The 27604-nt window shown below is 35.8% G+C and overlaps 3 protein-coding genes across 3 annotated transcripts; 2 read left to right on the top strand and 1 right to left on the bottom strand.

The window, feature by feature from the left end:
* Positions 1-349: 349 nt before the first annotated feature.
* LOC144450514 (glycine N-methyltransferase-like) lies at positions 350-9955 on the top strand. The gene is made up of 5 exons (XM_078141159.1): positions 350-687; positions 3048-3175; positions 5490-5749; positions 6253-6410; positions 7559-9955. Exons 1-5 carry the CDS (start codon positions 482-484, stop codon positions 7725-7727), a joined length of 921 nt encoding a protein of 306 aa, XP_077997285.1. The 5' UTR covers positions 350-481; the 3' UTR covers positions 7728-9955.
* Positions 9956-10771: 816 nt separating this feature from the next.
* Positions 10772-21422, bottom strand: LOC144450911 (pre-mRNA-processing factor 39-like). The gene is made up of 15 exons (XM_078141676.1): positions 21370-21422; positions 19788-20128; positions 19105-19230; positions 18084-18199; positions 17358-17525; positions 16603-16783; positions 16252-16359; positions 15937-16101; positions 15387-15513; positions 14960-15168; positions 14455-14514; positions 13658-13842; positions 13030-13104; positions 12524-12635; positions 10772-11917 (listed from the first exon to the last, which is right to left on the bottom strand). Exons 1-15 carry the CDS (start codon positions 21419-21421, stop codon positions 11855-11857), a joined length of 2088 nt encoding a protein of 695 aa, XP_077997802.1. The 5' UTR covers position 21422; the 3' UTR covers positions 10772-11854.
* Positions 21423-21708: 286 nt separating this feature from the next.
* LOC144453839 (transmembrane protein 179-like) lies at positions 21709-25659 on the top strand. Its single transcript, XM_078145207.1, has 4 exons — positions 21709-22010; positions 23958-24098; positions 24562-24646; positions 25421-25659. Exons 1-4 carry the CDS (start codon positions 21709-21711, stop codon positions 25574-25576), a joined length of 684 nt encoding a protein of 227 aa, XP_078001333.1. The 3' UTR covers positions 25577-25659.
* Positions 25660-27604: the final 1945 nt, after the last annotated feature.

The following is a 27604-nucleotide window of genomic DNA, read 5'->3' as shown; positions in this document are numbered from 1 at the left end:
CTGGATCAGCTAGAAAACTGTATTTCCCCATCCAACTTTTAATTTTGAATGCACCCAAATTTCAAACCCACAATTTGGGACAAACCAAGAGATCATCTCCGTGATTTCAATTTGTATTACGACAAAAATGCTGACTTTGTTCTCAATAAAACTTGGGAAATCAATTAAAAGTCGGTATATGCGAAAAGGAATAGCATTGTTTTATATCATTATATGGAACATAGGTGTTTGCATAGCTAGCTAGCATTATGTATGCGCATATAGATGATGCAAGCCACCGATTGTCAAGTGTGTTAGGTAGTCAAAAAGAACATTTACCAACAAACATAGGGGGTTGTGTTTATGCTTTGATAAAAAGCTGAAGCCATTCACGGCAGCTCGCACAAAGTTAGTTGCATCGGCGCTGTACAGAAATCGACGACGTCAAGACTCTGTAGTAGAAGATCAGAAAGTAGCCAGACAACTATCCAAACTAACTAAAATGGTTGACAGTGTATATCGTACGCGTTCACTTGGTGTTGCTGCCCAGGGTATTCCCGATCAGTATGCTGATGGAAAAGCAGCGAAAGTATGGGAGTTGTACGTCGGTAGCAAGTCCGAGAGAACTGAAGTATACAAGAGTTGGATTTGCAACTTGCTGAAAACAAAGGACTGTTCATCTGTCCTGGATGTTGCCTGTGGCACGGGGTGAGTATGTTAACCTTTCTTTCACTTGTGTGCTGTGTATTGTTGTATTAACAAAAGGGACGGGAACACTGCGCTCATGTTACCGAATCGAAGACTAGACACACTAGCGGGTTGGGCCGGTGACATATGTTATGTTTATCTGGTACTACTGTACCAGTGAACGTGTGTGACGCAGTGATTACACGTCTCAGACCGTTTCGCTTTCGTTTTGTACACGTATAATTTTGAAATCGAAAGCGATAAAATTTTAATACAATTTGCACAAGTGAGAGCTTCTTGGTTTTTAAAATCGGAATATACGTGAAGGACGAAAGATGTTCAATTCGTGGCTTACACCCATGTTCTGATTGACAGCGCCAGGGAGGTGTATCATTATCCCCACCCAAGGTCACAACGATAAAACGACACGATACTTACTATAGTACTATTAAATATGGGGTCAACGGTCGGATCGATGTAATTTGATTGACAACGGTTGACATTTCATCAAGGTGAAATCTAAAAGGATGTCGACAATGCAGTCTCCAAAAACTTTAGACAAGGTTGATGATCGAAATGTTAATTGTGTGATTTTGTGTCAGCCATGAAATACTTAAAAACATCATGTGAAACACCGTCCCTATATAGTATTATATGCACCACTGATTAGCAGAAATGTTCAAGTGAATAAGGCAATTGAATTTACAATGACATTAGATCAGTGACTTCAAGATATCTGCTAACTATTGGGGTAGAAGAAACCAGCAATGTCACAATCTTGCTGACTCACAACAATCCATGTATTTAATTTTACACATGACGTCCTATTCTACAATAAATACACAAATTGGACTTTGCAAAAATAGTTCAGCAGTCATGTCAGAAGTGTCGCAATACAATGTGTCTTTGGGGGTGGGGTGGCCAGTGGGTTCTTCATTACTTACAAATAACATTTTGCCAATACTGTCCAGTGGTCGTTGTACAAGAACTTACTATTACTGTTTTACCGACCTGATGAATGTGTTCAGGATCTTGTAACTTTGAGCTTTTCATCACTGTTTCAAAGCAGAACCCACAGGTTCCCTGTTCAGACCCTGTTCAGAATATACATGTACATGTGTGCATGCACTGTACACTAGCTGTTTCAATACTGAATTGTATGGCATACAAATTATACATTCACATTTTTCACAATATATTTGTTTGTGAAGCGATATTTATATTGTGATCAGAAGTGCATATTCACTAGAGCACATACTTTTGGTCCCAAAATTTCAAAAAGTTTTTGATGGTGGGGATGGGGGTGGGGAACTACCCCTCTTGAACTCACCCCCCACTTTAATAACATACACCAATGTTCTTTAAATATCCAACAACATTGATGTACAAAAATGAGTGCGCAGAGGTTCAGTCAAATCTGAATATATTTTGCCGTGAAAGTGACACTGGAATGAATCCAGTCACCAGCGGGTATGGTTTAGCCTTTCAGAAATGTCTTATCTTTACCTGGAACCTGGGTTCTGAAATCTTCCTACTTACATTGTGTGTTATGTAATCAAAAGTTGTCTGTTCTTATATCTTATATAACTAGTACTAGTTAGATAATGTAGTCAAAGGTTTTCAAATTTTGAAAATCATGCCACATATTAGTTGAATAAAATCTTTCAGAAACCAGATCAGTAATTTCAGATCAAGCAGTTCACATATGTTTGAACTTGGTTACCATGGATGGTGTTCAAGTACTTGAATGGTTACCATGGATGGTGTTACCTAGAGGGTCACCATGATGTTACCTGGTGGCTCACAACGAGGTGATTGTACCTGGTGGCTCACCATGGATGATTGTACCTGGTGACTCACCATGGATGATTGTACCTGGTGGCTCACCATGGATGGCTGTACCTGGTGGCTCATCGTAAATTATGCTAACTGGTGGCTCACCCACCAGGTAACACCATCTATGGTAACCCACCAGATAACATGTACCATCCATGGCTCACCCACCAGGTAACACCATTCATGGTGACTCTAGGTAACACCATCCATGCTGGCTCATCACAAATGATGCTACCTGCTGGCTCACCACAGATGATATTACTTGGATGGGTCACCACGGATGGTGTTACCTGGTGGGTCACCAAGAATGATATTTCCTAGTGGGTAAGTAACCACAAGTGGTGTTATTTGGTGAGTCAGCATGGATGTGTTACCTGGTTGAGTACCATGGATGGTGTTACTTGGTGAGGCAGCCTGGATGAGGTTACCTGATTGGTCACTATAGATGGTATTACATTGTGGGTCTCTACAGAAGATATTACCTGGTGGTATATTATACATATAGATGTTCAACTAAGTACTTTATTTCATGTTATCTCTTACAGAGTTGATTCAATTATGTTGGTAGAAGAAGGATTCCATGTAACCAGCTGTGATGCCTCAGATAAAATGTTGAAGTATGCACTGAAAGAGAGATGGAATAGAAGAAAGGAGGAGGCTTTTGACAGATGGGGTATGTATAAATTGATTCAATTAAGCATCATCATACAGCTAGAGGAGGGATATGTATTGTAGAAAACAACAGTGCCAGAAGTATATTTTACTCTTCACAAATCGGGTATGTGTGTATTTTATGAGAGAGAAAGTTAATCAAAAAACAATTTTTATCCTCAGTATGTCTGAAAAAACAGATGGCATTGACAAGATAATGCATTTGTACAACAACCTTGCACATCTGAACTCCCTAGATAATGAAACAATGTAGGACCCTGGATATAATCATGCTTTAAACATTGCATCATGGTCAGACTATTGTTCTTTCGCAATAAAATACAGCATTTTAGTCAGTTGAGTTATGTTTTCCCAAAAGTTCCTTGTCTTGTCTTTTCTTTTCATGATTTCAAAAGAATAATCACACACACACACACACACACACACACACACACACAGCACACACACAAATTGTGCACCTGTCAAAGGGATGCGGTTATGTAAGTTTACAAAGTACCAGTCTGAAAATAACTTATAATCTTCCTGCACAAAACTGTACAAATACAAGTATAATCTGTACTATTATTTCAAGCCATCAGGTGATAGATAGTACCAGTAACCTTTTGTGTTAGTTTCAAATGAAGACATGATGTATGTGAAGCTATAAGCTGTTCTGCCATTGAGTATTTCTCATCATCTATACAGGCTGTCCAGTTTACATGCCCACAGAATTTCTCTACCATATATTACATTCAAAGTGATATTTAGACTGTAAGATAATTATGTCATGTTGTTCAGCCCTATCAGGCAGTACAGATGATGAGTGCTGACTGAGCATGGCATGAATGTCTGTATCTTGCAGACTAAGTGATATGGTGCTATCATAAGTAGGCAGGTCTCCAGATATTTCACCACGGTTAATTGCCACAAAATGAAATTGTATGGAAGTTGTGTGAGATTTCTGTTGCCCATGTATGTACATCCATAGATGAATATACTACTGTACTCATCTTGTGGTCCAAATATCAGCAATTGCGACCCATATTGCAGAGTATAATTGTCTGATCCTGGATATCAGACATGCAACCAAAAGTTTGATAACCCCAAATGCAAGCTGTAAAGGTGTTATCAGAAACTGACATCAGTAAGGAAAACAGTGAGCTGCAAATTACAGCTAGAGAGTTAATTTTTATGATGAGGTGCATTGAGAATGACCAATGTCTGATAGGAAAACTATGACAATGCATGATGAATGTATTGAAATCATACGTGCATGCAACTACTAATCCTGTGATCACTAAGTCCCAGCTGTTCAGTTGTGGTTTGAAAGTTGTTAAATTCTATATTCACTGTCTGTACAACAGCACAATTTAAGCCAAAACGGGGACATACAATATCTCCTAACAATGTGGGGGTTATTTCAACATCACTGAAAGTTCAAAGGTTAAGTGTTACTGTTATATTCATTCATGGTATCTTATGTAACTTAATTGATAAGGATAAATATGCATGGTATAAGGCAGTCTTACTCCATGCTATGAAAGGAACACTTCCAAGAATAAACATTTGACAGACAAGTATAAGTATTGCCAGCATACTTCAGGGTTATGAGTATTAGTATCTAACCTGTGACTTTCACCTAGTTAATTTCCTCTTCTGAATAAGGGAACTTGGTGAAATATTCATTGTACAGATTGTGTTCTTCTAAAGCTATAGTATATTATAGCTGGTGTATTTATATGTTGAATATTACTTGACTTCCAACATGTCTTAATTAACACAAATTCACAGACACATAATATAATGCACTCCCTCCCCAGATCAGTCTAGAACTATACGTGGGCTCATCTACAATCTCGCTGTCTCTCTCCATGATATCCATGATAACTACAGCATTGAACATGGAATCAAATTCATGCTGACTGCAGCATTGAATATGGAATCCATGATAACTATACAGCATTGAACATGGAACATAATCCATGCTGACTGCAGCATTGAACATGGAATCCATGCTGACTACAGCACTGAACATGAAATCTAATCCATGCTGACTGCAGCATTGAACACAGAATCCATGATAACTACAGCACTAAGCATAGAATCAATGCCGACTACAGCATTGGACATGGAATCTACAATGACGATAGAATAGTTATTCTCTTCTGTGTAATGTAGAGCTTCTGCATTCTGAAATGTGCAAGCTAACTCCATATATTTCTTCATTGCACTGGAGAACAATAAATAGTCTAAGATAAGATGGAAATCTAATCTGTACCAATTTGTTAAGAAGAGGTAGGTTGTAGCTATATTTTGCTTCTGTTCTTGTCCAACAGTAATTGAAGAAGCAAACTGGCTGACACTAACAGACGATTTGGAAGAGCTGAATCATGGTGGTTTTGATGCTGTCATGTGTCTGGGTAATTCCTTCCCCCATCTGCCTGACTTTGAAGGAAACCTTATGAATCAGAAGATATGTTTTAGAAACTTCCAAGAAATGGTTAAACCTGGTGGCATCATGATGATCGATCATCGAAACTATGACTCCATCTTGGACAAAGGCAATGTACCACAGGGAAAAAATATCTATTACAAGGTACGTACGTTATCTATACACCTGTTACTGGTCAGTGTACTTGATGTTATAGACAGAAGTGTCTGTAGTCCAAGGAGTCATTGGAAATTAGTTTATTATAGTGATAGTACCTTGTGATACATAACTGTAACATCAGGCACATGTACATGACGATTCTCAAGTGATGCAATCCAAAATTTTTGGCTAAATTTTGTTCAGAGGAAATAACTAGAAATGAACACATTAGGTTTCTCTGTAAAACTGAACACCATGGTGAAATGACATAATTTGTATTCTCTGTCTCTATGTTATTGTTTATAGAGATTCTCTTATGTGTTTGGTTGATAATTGTGATCTCTCGCTGACAGTTCTCCACTATGAACTGTTTTCTTAGCATATAGAGAGTCTGAACAGAAAGCATAGAAACAGTTGGACTCTCCAAAATAAATAGCCAATCCTGATCCATATGGCCACTTTCATTCATTTTCACCTGCCATACATTCTGATTTTATTTCCACCTGTAGGGTAGTTGTACTAAAGACATCAAGACATCGTTACTGTATGTAAATGGTAGACCACACATGGTGACTTTGGACTACACAATTGATGTTGATAAGGCAAAGAAGACATTGGAAAGTGAAGGACACAGTTTCAAGAAACATATGAGTGAGGAACAGTTCAGGTAAGCTTTGCTTTGGTTACACATCATGTGAGTGATGTACAGTACATTATATTGTACCAGTACAATGGTCATATATTGATGGTGTAGATCAAGAGATCTGATTGGGCGACCATACATCAAATTAAGTGTACTAAAATAGTGATAAAGCACAGTTAGCATATCTCCAAATGGTCCAAAATGAGATTAGTATAGATGGTTGGTCTGTGTCATCTGCATCCATCATCGTCACCATATCCTATCGTCGACACCCCTCCTCTCCCATCGATGACACTTATGTGTGTTATGAACTGGTCTAAACCTCATGGTATACGGATACCATCCCAGGGGTGGTTTATTACTTAAATATATAATTATTTGAAGTGGCAATTGATCATAACAGTCCATGTAGTAATGGTCAAAATAGACATGTTTATATAAAGCATAGTGTTGTCAATATCTAAATGGTTCTGTCCGCGTAAGTAAGTTTTTTCTACACCTCATCAACTCATTGTTTGATTATAAACTATGGTAGAGGAGAGTTGATTGGTTTGATAGTTTGTACACCTCATCAACTCATTGTCTGATTATAAACTATGGTAGAGGAGAGTTGATTGGTTTGATAGTTTGTACACCTCATCAACTCATTGTCTGATTATAAACTATGGTAGAGGAGATTTGATTGGTTTGACAGTTTGTACACCTCATCAACTCATTGTTTGATTATAAACTATGGTAGAGGAGATTTGATTAGTTTGACAGTTTGTACACCTCATCAACTCATTGTTTGATTATAAACTATGGTAGAGGAGATTTGATTGGTTTGACAGTTTGTACACCTCATCAACTCATTGTTTGATTTCTAAAATATGATAGTGGAGATTTGATTGGTTTGCCTGTACTAGCTTTACTATTTGAGTAAGTATATTGTCATGGCAACAACTCTGCTATCATGGAATGCTATTTTGCAAATTAATTATACAGAAACCTGAAGCAGTTGGCAGGACATAGTTGGAGTAAAGTACATGCTCAGTATCCATACCATGATTGCAAATACCTCATAGTATTTAGTACATCTTGTTTTCTTCCCAACAATGGTATTGTTCAAGAAAAAATTATGTATTGTAATTTGCCACAATATGACAATCCTGTGTGTTTATCTTCCATTTCAGTAATTTCCGCCTTTCTTACTATCCACATCGTTTGAATGCTTTCACCGAGTTGTTGAAGGAGGCCTTTGGACCCGACTGCAAATACAGTGTGTATGGTGACTTCAAGCCAATTGGTGAAGTTGAAAACCCAGCTTACTACATTCATGTTGTGGAGAAACCTCCTGCATAGATAACAGCACATACCAAACTTCTATTGAACACTTAAATTTACTTCTCTTGTGACGTCAAGCCCTACCTGAATTCTGAGCTGATCTAAGACTGAAAGTTGCTGCCCTGACCCAGATCTATTCACGGTTTAAATCCTACAAGTGAGCTTATGTCTTCCCTGGTCCCATTGTGCAATACGTTGTTTTCACAGAAGTATCTTTTCTTCCATGAAATCTCAGCAGCACTATGGACATCATATTCTTTATGTTGGTAACATGTTTACCCTAAAGTTGTGCCACCAAAGAAAGCAAAGTATTCCAAAGAGGAGCAGCAACTTTTCAGTTTATAGATGTAGTGTAATAGCTTGGCTGCTTGTAGGCAACACCAATCACAATTTACAGATTTAGTACGATACAATAGCTTTGCCTGTATGTAGGATGCAAATTACTTTTTTAAAAGTTTTTTTTTTTAAAAGGTGCCAATAAATGAAAAATATGTATCTATTTTATTCTGAGTTTAAAACAAATATATTATAGTATGCAATGCTTGTACGTATGTAGTATGGAGTGTGTGTTTTATAGATACATGCCTTTCTGTGTGTGTGTATGGTATGTTACTTTATGTATATATATATATATATATTAAGTGCCATATCCAGTAACGCTCTGACTGGAGTGTGTTCAAGAGAAGCTAACATATGACTGTTGGTCAAAAACCAAAATCTTGCATGTATGTGTTTGCCAACTTCTGACCAGATAAATTGTTCATGGCATGGATGTGTTTACTTGGTTTGTGTGCTTCAAGTGGATGAATGACAAGAAATGATCATGATCTACTGATTCTTTAAGTCAACACATGTAGAAATGTGTTACCCAAAGGATGGAGAAAAGGGAGCTTATGTGTCTATAACAAACGTACCTTTCATTTTTCAGTTGGAAAGTTTGATGTTATCTGTTTTCACAATTTTTTAAGTGTTTGGGTTATTAAATTTTATGCATGTGTGGCATTGTTTATGTGAATTTTAAAAACAGTTAGCTACAATTTGTTTTGGGCAAGTTTCAGCACTTTCTGTTCTAATTTTATAAAGTTACCAACAGCCATACAAAGCACGAATGGAATTGTCATTCAACAAGTTTGTGGTTTATTTGTTGTTTTCATCTTTGCTGTTTATGTTGGTTTCTCAAAAGTGTACTGACTTACTGTATCCATACTTGGTTGTTTAAAAAAAAAATACCGCCAATGGCATTGTTGCACAACTGTACACTTTTTACAAATGTTTATCCATATGCTAGTACATGCTAACAATAGGTGCTCATGTTTAAGGTTCTACTATCCAGTTGCCTATCCAACCATGTTGCTATCTTTACGATATATGCTATCATTTGGCTGTTGCTATGGGCGTGGTCATGTTGTTAGATATATTTTCATACATTTTTGTATGTTTTTGTTCACTTGTGCATGAATTCCCGATATTATCTTTGCAATATACATGATCATTTGGCTGTTGCTATGGGCGTGGTCTTGTTGGAGGCATATTTACATACATTTTTTGAATGTTTATTCAATTGTCTATTAATCCCCATTGTTATCATCGCAATGTATGTGATCATTTGGTTGTTGCTAGGCACATTTGCATACATTTTTTGAATGCAATACCTATAGTACTACTGAACCTCAGTTCAGTTTTGCTAAAAAATCATTATGCATTTGCCATGTGTTGAATAGAGATGTTTTGTACTGAAGGGAATAGGCACTCAGGACTTGTGAATATTCAGTGTGCAACCATGGATATATTATTTATGCTGACTCCCATGATGCAATAGTCCATAGCAAAGATACCATATAAATGCACAAAATCAACTTGATGTTTCTTAGAAAAAAGCAAGCAATTGTAGATGTTGCAAAATCATGAAATGACTCTTTCAGAACTCATAGTTAATGAAAAGGTCTCTATTTCTTGCCCTTTAACTTCCAAATTTAAGTCCCACATAAGGAATGAATAAAACATAGTTAGCAGTTATTTTTCATACTATTTTCAGTTACTATATATATGTATGTACTTCTACTTCTCCTGACCTATCCATTGCTTGACACCTTTGAAGCTTGACAAGTAAGGTTATAACCAGCCTGTCAAATTTCACATACAGTTTGAAATAATCATGCTTCTACATGAAAATGTGCAGTCTTAAATCACCGATTATAGCTATGAACCGATGTACTATCTTTAAATGTTAGTAAAATAAAGGCAGTTGGGTGTAAACATTTCTGCTTTATTGTGTGTGTGTGTGTGTGTGCTGGATCAGCTGCAGATGTGGTTATCAAGTCACCTATTCTGTGTCATACATTTATTACAAATCAAAACAGAATATTGCATCACACTGGTACTTGTTTAGCCATATCAACTTGTTTGCCAGAATGGTGTATTACTGTCAAACAGCAGAAGTGATTCCCATTGCATTGAGTCAAGGCAATTCTGTCCATTCATTTGCATATTGCATAGCAGAGCAATGATGTACATTTTATCAGAATACCTGTATGACATCATTGTAAAGAATCTGATGGATGGATGTAAACAATTTTATGTTGTATAAAGAATCTGATGGATGAATGTAAATGATTTTGTCATTGTAAAGAATCTGATGGATGAATGTCAACAATTTTGTCAGAATCTGATGGATGAATGAATGTAAACAATGCTTTATGATGTCATGCAAAGAATCTGATCGATGGATGAATGTTAATAATGCTTTATGGTATACAAAGAATCTGATGGCTGAAGGTAAGCAAATATGTGATTACAATTCAGCACACTACTTCTTTCATTGACGTCTACATTATGTGAATTATAGAGACAAAAAATCCAAACAGTTCACAAATTTCCTTTAGCAACTCTGTTACTGGCATCATTAATGCTTGAGAAATTAACTAAAACTGCAAATAGTTCTTAAATAATATTATGCACAAAATACACCACTTCGGTTTGTGTTCTTTATTTCCATACCACATGAATATACTGTGTATGTATTTTGCAGACATAGTAATGCAATACAGATGAGAATAGCCCAAGGGTAAATGCATGGTTTCATTTCGAAAACCGATATGTTCACTCACACTGAAAAGATTACATTGCTACCAAGACATTGATAGGAGACCTGTCAAAGTTAACCTTTTGAAGTTTTAATAATTACACACTGGGCTCATGTTTAAGGTTCTACTATCCTTAATTTAAACTTAACACCATATTGAGCTCATACAAAAGATCAAATAATGTATAGTTTGGACACCTGGAGTGCTGTTCAGAGCTCCCACTTGTCCACAAATGAGGGTCTGAATAGTGTTGTAGTATACTTTGATCATTTCTGTGCAAGTTTCTTTGCAAAAGTTTATGGCATTCACAGCCTGTTCACGTAAAGTTAAATCAAGTTTTTTTTCTCCATTAAACAAACTTTAAAGAAAGTTTTTTACATTCATTGTTTACTTGTATGCACGCTGCAATGTCAATGGCATACATCTGTGACTAAAAATTCCAGCCCTCACTTTCCTAATACCATGACTCATGAGAGGCTGCAAAGTGAACATCTGGAATATAACATATAAGTGTTTGACAAGTCTTGCTGACATATCTAACTAACACATTGTGAAAAGTATTTCCTGTTTATCCTTTGGTTTCAATAGCATTTATTACAATCTATTTGAACATTCAAATAGGCACTTTCTTTATGCTTCTTTTTTTTCATGTCATGTGCAATTACATACAAACAAATCTTTTAAAACTAAAATGGTTCTTTCATTTATGACTTGCCTGATATTCTATAGACAACTCGAGTTCACAGCTTATCAGGTACACCTGAGGCCACCCTAGTAATACTAGTACTTACAAACTCCCCTAGCACCATAATCTCTGGCTAGAAATAAATCACACTCACAAAGGCACTGACTTAAAATAAAGTTTTAATAGATAACATTAGATGTTACAATGTTCTCTGTTGTTCATGTACTCTGGAATAAATAGTTGAAATGAAACGGAGCCTTGCAGGATGCATGCAAGAAGCTTCAAAGTGCACCAGGCTAAAAGTTGGAGATGCAACTAAAAAAAGACTATTTTGGATCTCTGGGTTTGAACAGTATGGCTCTTTGTCTTCCTCTAGACTATGATGGATAGTAACCCTGACCATAGGTGTTCCACGGAGGCTGTTGGTAGTTGTATGCATTCTGAAATTAGAAAATAGCAGGTCTATGTAAGAAACTTGAAATTGTACAGTTAGTGGTAAGGAGACTGTTGGTTGTTGTTACATGTATTCTGAAATTAGAAAATAGCAGGTCTATGTAAGACACTTGAAATTATATAGTTAGTGGTAAGGAGGCTGTTGGTTGTTACATACATTCTGAAATTAGAAAATAGCAGGTCTATGTAAGACACTTGAAATTGTACAGTTAGTGGTAAGGAGGCTGTTGGTAGTTGTATGCATTCTGAAATTAGAAAATAGCAGGTCTGTGTAAGACACTTGAAATTGTACAGTTAGTGGCAAGGAGGCTGTTGGTAGTTGTATGCATTCTGAAATTAGAAAATAGCAGGTCTATGTAAGACACTTGAAATTGTATAGTTAGTGGTAAGGATGCTGTTGGTTGTTACATACATTCTGAAATTAGTGCAAATAGTAGGTCTATAGACACTTGAAAATGTACAGTTAGAGGTAAGTTTGACTTTTGATTTAATGTCCATTTATTGAATTTCCATCAGTGCTATTCATCTCATCGACTGATAATATTGCTTGAAATTATTCTAGATTGAGGTCAAGGGAGTACAAACAAACTTACAGAAGAATTATATCCTGACCAATTGGCAGCAGAATAGTTGTAAGTTGATGATGCTGTTGAGTCTACTGGATTTCCATTATGTTTAGCTTTCTTTTCCTGGCTACCATCATCACTGTATAAAGTCACAGTAATAGAGGGATACAATTAACATAGTGACCAGAAAACCTTGTCAGTTTGGTAAGTAAATAACACATCCTGTACACCTTTTTACGTTCTATGGAACTCAACTATATTGATCTGTTTGCTAAAACTCAAAGTGGCAGTGGTTGGCTGAACAAAGCTTGCATTCATCAAACACTCAAATATGATTCATTATTAATTGGAATCATGGTTCAATCTGTGTTGTGGAAGGCTGCATACTTCACACTTTGGAATTCAGAGTGGCAAACCCCAACTGATAATATTTAGGAACAAAATGGCATATCAAGTTAGATGATTTTCATTTGATGGGGAGGCCCTCAAACTCCCATCTCAAAAGTCATATAACTGGTACTATTAACACCTACCCATTTCCATGTGATCGTTTCTTGCTTGTGTGTTGTTTATTCATCTTCTGGTGGTCATCATAAGCAGTGAGAAGCCTATACGTATGGGGAGAACATGGTGAATAGATATCAGCATGAAACAGATTATGATGAAAATTTGTGATCCCATTTGACTACACACATATGATGTGGTTGTGCGGCGTGAAATTACAGGAGTGTATTTTCAGTCAATTCCTTACTTGACCTAGAGGGTTGTTTTACTCACAAATACACACTTGTATCTACAGATACCTATCTAAGAACATAAAAGTCCTATTAAAGTGCATGCTACCTTTATCACTACTCCTCATTTACAGTTTTCATTTTGAACACACAATTTGAGTCAACAATACAGACAGTCTTAGGTGACAATTGTTATCAGATACCAACTTCTTCAAAACTTTACACAATGTGGTGTTTGAAAAACTAACATTTGGTCGGTCAATTCTGATTGCCGTGTCATCTGATGTGTTCTGCTTGTGAGTTGATTGTTCAATAAAACTACCAAATGCTAAGCACATTTGACCAGAAGTATTTATGTCTCAAACATCAACATGCTAGGCATTTATGACAACTATGTAATTATTTGCTAGGTAAATGACACACTTACTTTGAAATATCTGATCCAAAATCTTCTAAGAATTCCAGTTTTCTCTGTGAGAATAGTACTTTAGTATCATGGGCTATATCCTTGCTATTAAGGACTCTGTCAAACAAAGCATGTATTCTTTCCTCATTGGGTTGTGCACCTTGAAATTCTAAATCTAACAGCTGAAGGTAGAGTTTAGAGTTGTTCTGTGGAAGAGAAACACAAATGTTGATAATTCACGATTTGGGCACATTGTCACTGAAGGAATTATACCAGAGTTCTTCCTGGTGGCATTTTTTGGTATTCTGTTCAGAAGAATCTAGTCAACTGTGTAGCTACTTGAATACATATATGATTACTTTCACCGATGTGTGCGCATACTAGTGGTATTTGCAATGGCAGTGCAATACCAAAAATATTATGGTATACCTGCATGCAAATGAGATGCAAATTGGGACAAAATCGCTTGTTCTACCCACACATTCCCTATACTCATGAAAGTACTGCCGCACAGAATACTGCAAGCACCCTTGAGTATGCTACACTTGCACTTGCATGTCATGGGGTTCTGTCAAAGCATGTAAACATATCATTATGACAAACTTGTATTATAATATTATATGTACACCTTGTCCAAGTCAAGTCTGTGGAATTACAATGATACACAATGAAATTTTAACATTTAGTTTGAGGGAAAACAACTGATGACATGGACACCTCAGATGAAATACACAATTTGGAGTATTTGTATATGTCACAGTGAAACAGAGCATCTATGTCCTAATATGATTATCAATAGATAAATAAAATAAATTTACCTTGTCTTTCTCCAGTGCCTTGTTTAGTACTTCCTTTGCTTTCTCTACTTCATTCTCAACCTGCAAAGCAAATTTATCAGGAACTTTATAATACTGACAGACCGACAGTCCCTCAAGGAAACAGTCATGTGTATATTGTTTGCTTGCCACATTGCTGTCAGTTTAAGTAACAGCAACATGGAAACATACAACAACAAATCTTTCAGTTGAAATCATACATAGGACTTTCATCACCATTCTCTATGAGAACTAAAATAACAGTAGGTACTTTTAACTGCCTTTCCTCTATGAAAGTTCAAATTACCAAGTAGGTATAAAATGGATGACTGATATTCATTGATTGGCAAGCATTCATTGTTATCACAGTTATTGAAGCGTTTGATAGAAAGCATTATTGGTATCCAATAAAAGACATACATAATAGCATTTATCAGTGTCACTTGAAAAAATACCGCTATTTTAATTCTTCTGAGGCTGGGATAGGTAAATCTCACAGAATTCTCACCTTGGAATGGAATCTGGCTAGTTTGAGAGCATAAAAAGAACTGGTGGTAGTATTTTTAGCCTTCTTGATGTACTCTGTCAGCATTTCTTGCACAGCACTCAAGTTGTTCTGTCTTCTTTCTAACCCTATTCTTCTCAAGGACAGCATGGCTAAACCAGGAACATTTTGCTCCAATTTTTTCAATACTTCTCTGGCTACATCAACATTGCCTGTAAATGAACAAAACAGCATCAAATTGGGAAACTACTTTTCCTGTTATGTTCTCACTCAATACAAAGGTCTAAACTATTCGTAAAAGTATGATATATGAACCAGTATTTCCACTTCTGGAAAAAAGTGAAAATCCAATATTTGAAAAAAAAAAAAAAGATTTCTTACAACTACTCAAGATGTTTGGAATTCTCTATATTCAGTGACTAGTAGTTACCTTGTTGTTCTTCATATGCAGCCCATTGTAGATGAATATTAGGTTTCTTTGGTAGGTGTATATCACATGCTCTCCTGAAGACTGAACTTGTACAGTCATTACTATGTGGTTCTAGGTATTTTGCATACTGGTAGGAATAGAGTAGAGCAATATCACTGTTATTATGCAATACTACTAAAATTGTCAAAATATTAGCAACTGTGATGTGTCTCATACATCCACACAGTCTATTCTATGAGAATAGTGTCCCAACTTCTACACATTAACATATCTATGCGTATGTATTTGAGAGAAAAAAACTGCATAACTGGGTCAAAATTACAAAAATACTTCACACAAGTCACAAGTCTTAGACTATATTCTATCAACACTGCAGCCTGTGTTGGTAAATACAGTCTGTCTATGTTGAGCATTGTTCAAGTCTATCATGTACATTCATCAATACAAACTTTTCCTCAAATAGATCAGGCTAGTGATAACTGCCTTCTCAATTTACTTTCAGTACATACACACAAATATATACCACTTACACAGTAGAATGTTTACCTACCTTTAGCCAGAAATCTTCATACAATGCACAGGCAATCATACATCTTTCAAAGAGAACAACAACTCTTTCATGACTACCATTCTCAATCTCAAAGTCTAGGTATTCTTTCCAATTCTTTAGTTGGGCTCTTTCCAGTGGTTTTACATGAAAATATGGACGCTTGACCTGTAACATAATACAAATAGACATTTGAAAACCTTTGATACCTTCTGTGTAGGAATGTAGAGAAACAGACAACTGTTGTCCACACTTGGCAATATTTATTGTCGTGGTAGATTTTTTTTTAAGTTGGCTTAGTTGCAAGTAATCACTCACCCCTTCTTCAAATGCCCATCTTTTGCTGACTTCTTCCTCAGTTTGCCTGAATATGTTCTTCCTCAGTTCAATGACTTTTTCACGTATTGGTCCAGTTTCAGGATCACTCTAGGAAAGCAACACAACAATTCTGGTGAGTGAAGAGTTCTCCCATACTCATAACAAATGAAGAGACTTGTGGCTGCAGCAGTGCACATTCCTGTCTATTTAGCCACTGTTTCTGAATGTTGCATACGCTCAAGAAGTTAAAATTCACTTTAAGTCAACACCCACTCCTGCAAAATGAAAATTGGAACAATGTATTTTGTGACACAAGTTGGTCAACACCCATCTGTCTTTGTAAGTACTTACCTTCTTTGAGTTAGATTCAGTATCCTCTAGACCCGGTGGAGCCTCTAGTCCTGGTGGTGCATCATCACTGATATCTGGTTCACTACTTCCAATACTAGCCACAATATCTGATCTTATTTGTAAGAATTCATCCGTTGTTAAAATATCTTTCGGCATGTGACAATTTACATATTCCTTAAACCTGCAAAAGACAATCACCAAGCTTTTACATTTTTTCCCCATGATGAGGACTCAGTAGTCTCAAAGATTCAGTTGTTGGCTTGCTTACATAACCACTCGGAAAAAACAACCGAATCTTTCAGGCGAAGGACTCAGGAGTGCATGTTAATTACAAAACAAGGCAAATGACGCCAAGAGAATTTTCAAATCTACGAATCCTGGTTGTCTACCCCCAGATGAAGCTGTTATCAAAACAATTTATTGACAACTGAGCACAGCAAACAACTATTCTGATCTATCAGCTGGTTGGATTAAAGTACTATGTCATATTGGTATGAACAGCAAGGTCAAGTGTTTTGATTCATGGCATGTTGAGATTGTCCCATACATGTGGATGTTAATGTAGAATTGTCACAGAAATTCTTCTTCTTTTATTCAAAGTAGAATGACCAGTCATACGTACTTATACTGAACCAAGACAAGTTTGAAAAGTTTTGAAATGAAAGGTTTTCTATTTCACTTGTTTTTATTTAATTACAAACTGTAGGATTATAACACATACAAAACATTTGTAACAAAGTAAAATGTGTCCTTACTGATCAAAATGGTGGCTGTAGAGTTGAGTGGGAATAGCAAGTAGTCTGTCATAAAGCGCAGTCACTCTTCTCAAGTTCTTCTGATCCTTTTCCCAGTTGATGTACATATCCCATAGTTTGTCTGACCGGAATTCTGTACCTGCGGCAACAATGCTCTTCTCAAAGAGACTATGACAAGAACAAAACAACAGTATTTATTTTGCATACCATTAAGCACAGTCTCTTCATATTTCAATTTGTGAGAAATTTTCAGCAAGCTAAGAATTTTTGTCTTCTGCATACTGGTACATTTCTTAACAATCCTAAATTCAACAACTACGATGGAAGACATCGATACAAACAAGTCCACACAGTGAGCTAGATGAGACATAGGAATGGATTGTAACAAGTAAAATGTACCTGTTCATGAGTCATTTTACTGGGTTACGCATCAAAATTATGGCACAATGTTTGGAAGTCTATGCAAATTATACTACATTTTCTAGTGTTATTGCGTTTTTCCACCAAATTTATATGTTACATATTATGGAGATCTATCATGCAAGGTTTACCCAACACCCCCCCCCCCCCCACCCCACCTGTTACGAGGGTAGTACACAACCCAAACAATGGTACAAAGTATGGAAATTGATGCAAGTTTTACCAACTTTCCCAATTTCTGTTATAAGGTTTCCAAACCTTTGCAAAAAGACTGCATGGAAATGACAATTAAGACAGTAACAGTACCTTCTTATGTTTTCATTTGCATCATCTTCCTTTCCAAAATTGTCCATGTAAAAGTTGATGTAGTTCATCCACAAGTCAATACTGAGAGCTATACCTCTTGTTCCCCTTTCGTAGACCTACATACATTAAAAAAACATCATTTATCACACATGGGTTTCAGATTTCCTTGAAATTGGAATAAATCATAGAAATTTGATGTTGTAAAACACAAAAAATGTTGAAGAAAGAAATTGTGTGAATGACCTAGTCAACCTGTATGATTTGATCCTTTATCAGCGGTGTTTGGTAGCATGTGTCAGAAGCTCCAATCTTCACTGCCCACCGTTTCTGGACTTAGCACCCTCATCTCACATCACGTTACTTTTTCTCCACTTTTGAAATTGTGCGCAAGCAAATGGCACAAATTGAAATTACAACAGCTATTTCAGAATTGAAAATTGACAACAATTCAACAAATTGAAGAAAAAAAAAAAATTTAAATGTACAGAGACGCAATCATGTCAATGCATTTGAACCTGTAGGAGGTTTAACTATTAAGTGTTGGATGAACTGGTTTCTGAGTCCATAGTACGTGTTTACACCCTGTCAACAGAGAAAATGATATCATGTTTGTGGTTAGCAGAAAACGGGTAAAAAATATCGAGACATACAAAATTGATTGAAACAACACAAGAAAGACGACAAGAAATGCAAAATCTCTGAAGAAATGAAGTTAAATTATGACATGTACAGATGATAAAAACTGACTTCTTCACTAGCAATCAGCCTTCATTTGATCTTACAAGGCTGGCATTTATACTAGTATTTCAGTAAATCACTTTTTTCATACTAGAAATCTTCTCATTATTTTTAACATGATTTCTTCGTGATGACCTTAAATATGCTGGACCTTTTTCATTTTTCATCAACCTAACCATAGACATGTCTCCAATGTCTATGACCTAACAGAGATTTTGTACTTCTACATTTGACAAAAACAAACATACATAGAAAAACAACAGCAACGGTCTGTCTCACTTACTTCACATGCCTTGTCTAAGTTACCAAATTTCTTTTCAAGGTCTGCAAACTTCTTCCAATAGCCATAACAATATGGATACCTGTCAAAAAATGCATTGAAAGCTTCTCTTGCACAATTCAGATGATTCTGTAGAGAGAAAACATTTCAAGATGCAATATCACATACCGGTAGTGAGCAAAATATGATAAATATGCAATATTGTAATATCTCACTTCAGAAGCAACTTTGAAGCTAATGATAATTTCTCTGCACAAACTTTGTCTTCAATACCAAGTCAAGTACTTGCAAATGGAGTCATAATGGGTGAATGGTAGAGTGGCCAGCTAGAAATGATCTCCAGGTTGCAGGTTCGAGCCCTGTTGCTGCCATTTGTTCCTGAATGGCTAAAGTCCTTGGAGAATATTTGACTGATTGTGCCCCTGTCAACCCAGCTGTATAATTGGGGTCTGGTATAATAGCAGTTGCAACGTGAATGCTTAATCCTATGCACTTATAGAGGCTGCAATGGATTGTATGCTCCCCAGGGAGTTGAGGAAGTAAAGGGCTGTTGTGCCACTATAGATCTGTGCCAGGGGTAATAATTGTAAAGCGCTTTGAGCACTGAGTGGGAAAGCGCTATATAAAATATCAACATTATTACTATGTACGAAGTTCTTAAAAACGACTTGAAAAAAACTAATTACCTCTTGTTCTACATATTGCAATAAGTATGTCCACCCAGTAAAGTCTGAACAGTTGTCTTTGACAACTTTCCAATATTTTGCTAACTCTGGTGGCGGTGGGGGAGTTGGTGATCGCGGTGGTGTTGTTTCTCTTTCTTCCTTAATTTTAATAGCCTTGTCAGGTTTACTCTCACTCTCTACAGCTTCTTCCTTTACTTCTTCATTTCCTTCTTCCTTTACTTCTTCATTTCCTTCTTCAGTTATTTCTTCCTTCACTTCTTCTTCTTGCTCATCTGTTGGTTCACTTTCCATCAACTCGGCCGATTCATCAGCTTTCTCAACATCTTCTCTTTCTTCTGTCTCTATTTATAATTAATTATAAAAGATGAATATTACAGTCAGCATTTCTATGCCTCTGGTAAATTACCATGTTATTTCTAATTTAGAAGTTAAACAAACTTGTACTTAAACACTGAAACAAATAGTGTTGGTCTGAAATGCCCTGTCAAGTACTCTTCTCAGGCCTTGCTGAGATCATACAAACCTGTTGCTGAACAAGTCTGAGGTGTAATATGCAAGTTATCCTTGGTATTGTTCACAAGCGTAAATTTAAATTGAACATTAAAATTCTCAAGTTCAACCCTAAAATTATCAGGTTTACCTAACAATGTTGTTCAATTATTATTATTAAAACTTTATTAAGGATGCAAGAACAAAAACACCACAAAACAGCACACACAAACAGCATAATATTACACAGGTATCATTATAGGTGTGTGTACCCATTTTTTTCTTGTACATAGTCATGTTATCTACTACTACAGTGACAGTGGCAGTGGGTATCAGACTGGTACTGAGAGAACATGTCAATACTGTAGGCTTGTGGCTCACTTGTTATTCTGATTCATGATGAAGATGGCTGATATGACCAAAGTAAAAGAACAGGTCGATTTGCTGTATTTACTTGTATTTACATTACTTGTATACTGAATGTTACAACATATTGTTACATTTTATTATCATTTTCTAAATTCTATTAATTTTTCAAAAAGTGGGATATGGAATTTGAATTTTCTTGCAGTTACGTTGTAAGTCGGTGGTATAACAGAGATTCATACCTTCATGACTAATGAACATAAAGAATTTTATTTTGTGACGTATTTTTAAAAGGCCCCTTATACATGTATACCGCAAATACATAAACAGTGACGGGATCACCGAACACTGTACTGGAGAACCGAGCCAGCGCGAGCGAGTTATGACAGTAAACTGTCATCATAAACTATCGTGCAGGTGCAATAAAAGCCATTGCTGGTGCTTCTACACGAGCACGTTACCCTTCATTTGATTATACACTATAAACTGCAAATCTATGATACAGAATCGATGCATTGATGTTACAAATCCGCCATCTGGTACGCGTACGATGCATTGTAGTGTATCGTAAATAAATGCTGCACCGCAACGATAAAACCGAAGCAATATCACACTTTAAAACAATGCTTTGTGTTACAAATATCATGTGCAATCAAATTTTGTGGTTTCGATGGTGCTCTTTTCCAGCTATAGTCCTAGTCATAATGCGGTGATGTGGACAGATTACCTGGATTGATTTGTTCGTCGGCCTGTGCTTCGGCACTTTCTACGTCGGCCATTTTGCTAACATATAAAGTTGTACATACATAGAACACAAGTTCGACACATAACTGTAAAGTGTAGTGGAAGTATGTTTGATGTATATAATTTGTTTCTCAGGAAAATGTTATTTTGTATTTATTTTGCATTATTTCTTTTGTAATAAATTCGTTATTCTGTCTTTGATAGTACGAATCCGTTGTTAGTTTTGTATCAAATTTTGACCTAGAGGTCAACGAGAATATTATACGCCATCGTTCAAGTACGACTGTACAGTACATGTTTTGCTGCAGTGTTACCCCAAATCATGGGTCTTGGTAATATTTTAGTACTAGCACAAGTGACGGCGTACGTTTTGCTATTTATTCTTTCATTTTTCATCGTTATACCAATCGGAATCAACCAGACAGATTTGGATGGAAATTGCGTTCTTTTCGCATCAGGTACCTGGCATCAAAATGCAACAGTCGGGAAATCATTCTTCAGAATCGACTCGTGGGGAGACCAGAGTGTGTGCAATTTTACCATGTATATTGGCATAGTGTCCTTACTGCTGTCATCTATACTTACTGTCAGACTTTCATTATTTTTGTTTCGTGAGAAAGACAGGTGAGTCACATGACCAGTGGCACTTGCAGCTTTTACCCACCCAAATATGTTATTTGTCTCTCTTTGATTTGTTTATCTAGGATAGTAATTTATCAAAGGTACATGCATGATTACAGTGTATATTATAATATATATGTATGTCTGTGTGTTTGTTATTTGATATAAAATAATGCATACAAAGATACACTACCAATAGTCAATATACAGTGAGCCAAAACATATACTATGGGGGTAAAAGGTAGTCCTTCAAGTTCTACCCCCACATTACCTATCAACCAGTGAATTAAATTTATAACACGTCAAACTCCAGAGCTCCATTCTGTTCAGTGGTCACACCATATGCTAAATAACTATGAACCAAGTAGGTCTTTAGTTTTGCTTATAAAACAGTTCATGTTCGAGGCTGGCAGATGTGAAGAGGAAGTGGGTATTGTGCATATTTTATAGGTAGTTATTGTGCTTGCATTATTTCTTTGACTACCAGACAAAATAATACAAGCAACTTGCAATAAATCTAGAAATGTTACAAAGCTATCCTACAATGCTTCAAAGTAATCACACAATGTACACACATGTGTAACAGATTGTAACCATATTGTTAATCGTGAATGTGAAAAAGAATTTATATATAGCCAGTCACTGAAAATGTTAGGTGCGGTATTATCTTCTGTGTTTTTTCCTTCTCCTTGTATGTATGCTTACCCGATCAGTGACAGCAATGCTATTCTGTCATGCTGGGATGGAATGATGGTCACAATGTATATCTACATATGTTGGGAATTTTGTTCTGTACAAGGGTCATTAGAAACCACAATCATTCTCGCAAACCAGAGCTGTTATTTCTTCCACCTTACTACAAAATAACAAATAACTGGGAGGGCAGAGAAGTTTTAAATTCTACATACTGTATCTTATTGTTAGAATTGATAAGTATCTCACCTTTAAATGTAACAACTCGACCTGTCAGTATTGTAGTGTCAAGTTTGAGGCTCATGATGATGGACTTTTTGACATCTCAACTTGTTAGCAATTTTACCAATACTATAGTTTGAAGTTGTACGACATGTAAAATGTCATATCTGATGTGCTGGCATGACCAGCGTGGAAGTTCACAAGATAATACAGTTTGAGAGTCAATGGTGGAAACAGACTGTGTGTGTTCGATGAACATGAGATAAATAAAAATACAAAAAAATGCAACATATTACAGGATGGTCAGTCTGCCAAAATCAATAGATACATAATCAATAGATTGTCCTTGATATACTGAGTAGGAAAAAAATCAATATGTTTGTGTTTATTAGGGCCATGCAAACAGAAGTATGACCATTAGGTTTACACTGACTGTTGCTATACCCTGCACCCAATTAATAATAATGGTTTGTGTATGCTTCAACTGGCTAGTATTCACAAAACTGAAAATGCAATGTTTACTTTAGCTGAAACTATTTATATAGAAACTGTTAAAGTGTGTCAGAGTACATGTTGTCTACAGTCAACCAACACTTTTGTGCTTTACAGGATTATTTTAGTTCTGTGAACAACTAACCTCATAATTTAGTCCATTCAAACTCTCAGTAGTCTACCGTAGGTGCTGTCTGTGGTTTCAAAGGGGTGAAGTAGGGATCTTGAGATTCAATGCCACGGATAGTATCTAGACTAATCTCTCAATGATTCTACCCAACCTGTCCAATAGTTGATCATCAGCATATCTGCTAAGTGCTTGATTTATTTAATAATACTATTACACAGTTATTTATTGGAAATTATATTCCTTGACTCCAAATTTGATAATTTCCTCCATTATCAACGTCTTTGATTTTATGTTTTACTTGACATAAAATTTATGATAAACCAAGTTGGGTTTTCAAACAGGAAATGACAAAACGAAATGTGACTTTTAGAATATTTAAATTCTAAACTAACATTTTTACTTTTCCTTTGCAGTTCTTTCCTTGGTGCCTTCCTTACATTTGTGGTTGGTGTATTTGTTTCTGTGATGCTTTTTGCAGACTGTGTTGTGTTGACACTAGGATTTAAGTTCTTCTGTAAGCAGTTGGTTTTGTCACAGGGTTCAGCAGTTCTCAGGTATGCAGAGGTTTTGAAGTGTATTCAGTAGACTTCTCACAGTCTGAGAGTTTTACTTGCTGTTTTGATGGGAATAATACTTTTGATGCCCAGTTTGGTAATTGTCCATAGCAAATATTACTATTTCAATATTTGCTCCATAAATGTGCAAATACAAACTGAGACTGGAAATCTTAGTACTGAAGCCATTCTTGCAAGTAAGTAGATTGAGAAGTAAATGTTAAAGAATGAAATCTTTCTCCAACAAAGGAACAGACTAAAAGAAGTATGAGTATGAATATTTCCGTAAATATTTACCATTCCAAAATAGATGCAGAAATCCCTTGTAACAATGATCATGTCCATAGCAACGGTGTAACCAAGGTGCTTTGAGTCCACACAACGATGTTTATGATAGCAGCTTTGTTCACCAATGGATTTGATCTTACCAAATCTTGTGTTTTCTATTCTATTTCATTGCTAGATGTGCTGATGCTGATTTGATAAAGTGGAGTACAGATCCTACACTTGATACGTCTTCATTAATCATCCATTTTGGAATAACAGAGGTAGGTCACAGTCGTAAAACAAGGAGAAACCACTCCAGAAAATAAAGATATTTTCATAAACTTTGGGTTCTGGAGAGTCAGTTATGATTTCACTTGATTGCCAACAAACTCCAAATTGAAACTCTTTTCCACCTCATAATTCCTGGCGTGGCATTCCCATTTAATGCTGTGTGTTTTAGCATATACCAGTAGTAGAAATGTGGTGGCGAGTTTTTGTGATGGTTTGTTCATTTTACGTACTAGACATTGCTATTCTGAAAGTAAATTCCATTTTGTATTGTTCTGCCAATTTATAATCAGGTCTACTTGAGGCATAAATATGCAGTGTGTTTGGAAAGAGTTTATCAAGTATTATCAAAACAGACAATACAAAGTTGTCAGCTACTGCAATTTCTTCTTATAGGTTATCCTACAAAAAAATCATCAGAGACATAAATATTGAAGTAATGTGTCTCGAACTATCAAATATTACTGGTTTTATTATGAGCTGTTATACAGTGTACTTAGTTGCACACGTTTTGAATATTATGGTCATTATAATATTTGCGAGTCTGAAAATGGTTTGTTTCAAACACATTATTATGATGGGACATGACTATTAGAATAAAAAGGGTAGATAAATGTTGGTGACATGGAAAGGTCATTGTATGAAATCACAATGGATAACTCCCTGTAGGGACCAAAAAAAATCGAAAAGATGTCTTGAAATGTTAGTATTGCAGCTTGTATTAGTCACATAGGATATGACACTTATTTTTCTTCTTTTATCATTAGTTTGGTTGCTGGGCTGCATGGATATGTTGGACAGCATCTCTTATCATGTCTGTTATCAAACTATGGAAGTACAGCCAACATGAATCCTTGGCTCGCAATATACAGAGAGAACGAGATAGACTATTTGGTAACTACAGAAGCACAGAAATCATTTAAAAGTTTGATCCTGTCCTGAGTACCAGCCATTCCTGCAAAGTCCAACATTTTTTTCATTTTTTTGAAATAGTTAAAAATCAATGATGTCACGTGTGGGTATCAAAATATCTTTGAATTGAATAAAAAATATAGTAGCATTAATGACAAAGGTGATTTAGAAAAACAAACTTTCTATTTGATTTGGCTGTTATGTACTAATGGCAGTGTTTGTACTAAGGTTTGGGAACCATGATAAAAAAGGGGGGGGGGGGGGTCTGGAGAAACTGGCATACAAACACTGGCCATACATTTTATTGTACTTTGTGTGGAAACCACAGTAAAGTGGTCAGAGAACTTGGGTAGATTGTACCTACTTACCAACCATAGCAAAAACGCTGGATGTGGGTAAAGTTTGACCTCATGTTTAAAATCAAGCAGGAATATGGTTATTAATTATTATATAACAACAATTTTGGTGTGATTTGGGAGGAGAAATAATGATGTATCTTTGTTTCAAAATTTATAGTACCATAAATAAAACAAAAGAACAGAATCCTAAATTTGATTTACATTTCAATTGTATATTATATATAAGAGTCATGGGACTATACTATATACAGAGTACTAGTATGAACTGTTATAGGTTAACTTTATTTTATGTATGCATTGGTAATTTTTGGTCATGTGCTAGCAATACTTAGAACACATGAGAGAGTTTTATGGCATTGCTCTATAAGTCATTGTGCGGGCAGTACATGATAACTGAAGCTGAAAGAGTTATAAAAGAAAAGAAAGTATGATCAAAATTGTCTTCCTTAGTATTATAACTACAAGTACCTGACGCTGAATGATAAAGATGAAAACTTTGATAGTTTGCAAGCAACTTTTTGTCAATGTAATTTAAATTTACAGTACCTTGGCTAATTTGTTACGGTTGTGAGTGAATATGAGTTGTAGAAGTCATAAAGAGTAGGCTTTTGAATGTACAGTGGGTTTGTTTCATAATCATCACTTCAACGTTATATGCACAGTACAAAATCATGTGGTATATGGAGGCATAGAAAAAATTCACCTTTAGTTCTCCATATCTGCAATAGCATTTTTAGCCTGGAATCCAATTGGAACAATTTAAAAGTGTCACATCTGAAAAAGGATTTAGAGGCATAAGCTATATTACAAATATCACACTGTTTCATCCCTCCTGTTTTGATTAAAACTATAAACTATATTCTATTCTGACAGATATTACCCCGGTCAAGACTTTTACTCTTTCATTATATATTCATTGATCATTGAGAGGACCAAATATCAATACATCTTATTGTGAACATATCAAATGTGTACTTTGTCTTTAGACAGCTTAAATGAAAAGTATTTTTGTCTAATTTTAATTATTGTTCGAAACTGGTCCACAGTGGGTAACTTTGAAACTTGTTTACTGATAGCAGTGACATAAAGTAGTGAGAAATACTGCATTGTTAAGTAATACAGGTTGCGACATTGATACATATATCAAATCCCACCACTATTATACAACATGAATGATATTAATATACTAGGTATAGATAAGAAAATATTTGGACAATATATTTGACAAGGAGGCTGTTGCTTATGTACTGCAATTAAACTATGTGACATTTAAGACTAGCATGCATTAAACAGTATGGCTTTCATTGAAATTCATTATCAAGTATATGGTTAAAGTCAATTTACATTTTCATTTATTCACATGCTATGTATATGGTACGGTCAGTTTGCAAGTTTTTAGAGTAAAATATAGTTATGATTATCAATTTGTGGTCTTTTCACATGATTTAAGTTGCCACTTCTTGATACTTTATAGTTTTTACTGTTTTGTTTGATACTTCCACCATAAGATGGTGATGTACATCAAGTGCCTTTGCATTGCTTCTTTTCTTATAAACCGATAAGGAATCACCCAATATTACCTGAAGTCTGTTATGATATTTGGCAGCTATATCGATATCTTGTCTTCGTTTTCCTGACATTCTTGTCTTCCATTCTTAAGTGCCTTTATTACGCAGTATT

This window comes from Glandiceps talaboti, chromosome 2 (genome assembly GCF_964340395.1).
Source record: "Glandiceps talaboti chromosome 2, keGlaTala1.1, whole genome shotgun sequence".
In the NCBI taxonomy this organism is placed as follows: Eukaryota; Metazoa; Hemichordata; class Enteropneusta; family Spengelidae; genus Glandiceps; species Glandiceps talaboti.
This window is presented reverse-complemented; position numbering and strand designations above follow the sequence as displayed.

Bases quoted from the DNA above. Each gene is read 5' to 3' on its own strand.
- LOC144450514 (XM_078141159.1), top strand. From the start codon at position 482: ATGGTTGACAGTGTATATCGTACGCGTTCACTTGGTGTTGCTGCCCAG. The intron at 3,176-5,489 runs GTATGTATAAAT...CTTGTCCAACAG, and splicing joins GGAGGCTTTTGACAGATGGG to TAATTGAAGAAGCAAACTGG. The intron at 6,411-7,558 runs GTAAGCTTTGCT...CTTCCATTTCAG, and splicing joins ATGAGTGAGGAACAGTTCAG to TAATTTCCGCCTTTCTTACT.
- LOC144450911 (XM_078141676.1), bottom strand. From the start codon at position 21,421: ATGGCCGACGTAGAAAGTGCCGAAGCACAGGCCGACGAACAAATCAAT. The intron at 18,200-19,104 runs GTAAGTGAGACA...TAATGTATGTAG, and splicing joins ACTTAGACAAGGCATGTGAA to GTCTACGAAAGGGGAACAAG. The intron at 14,515-14,959 runs GTGAGAATTCTG...TTTGCTTTGCAG, and splicing joins TAGCCAGATTCCATTCCAAG to GTTGAGAATGAAGTAGAGAA.
- LOC144453839 (XM_078145207.1), top strand. From the start codon at position 21,709: ATGGGTCTTGGTAATATTTTAGTACTAGCACAAGTGACGGCGTACGTT. The intron at 24,099-24,561 runs GTATGCAGAGGT...TTTCATTGCTAG, and splicing joins CAGGGTTCAGCAGTTCTCAG to ATGTGCTGATGCTGATTTGA. The intron at 24,647-25,420 runs GTAGGTCACAGT...TTTTATCATTAG, and splicing joins TCCATTTTGGAATAACAGAG to TTTGGTTGCTGGGCTGCATG.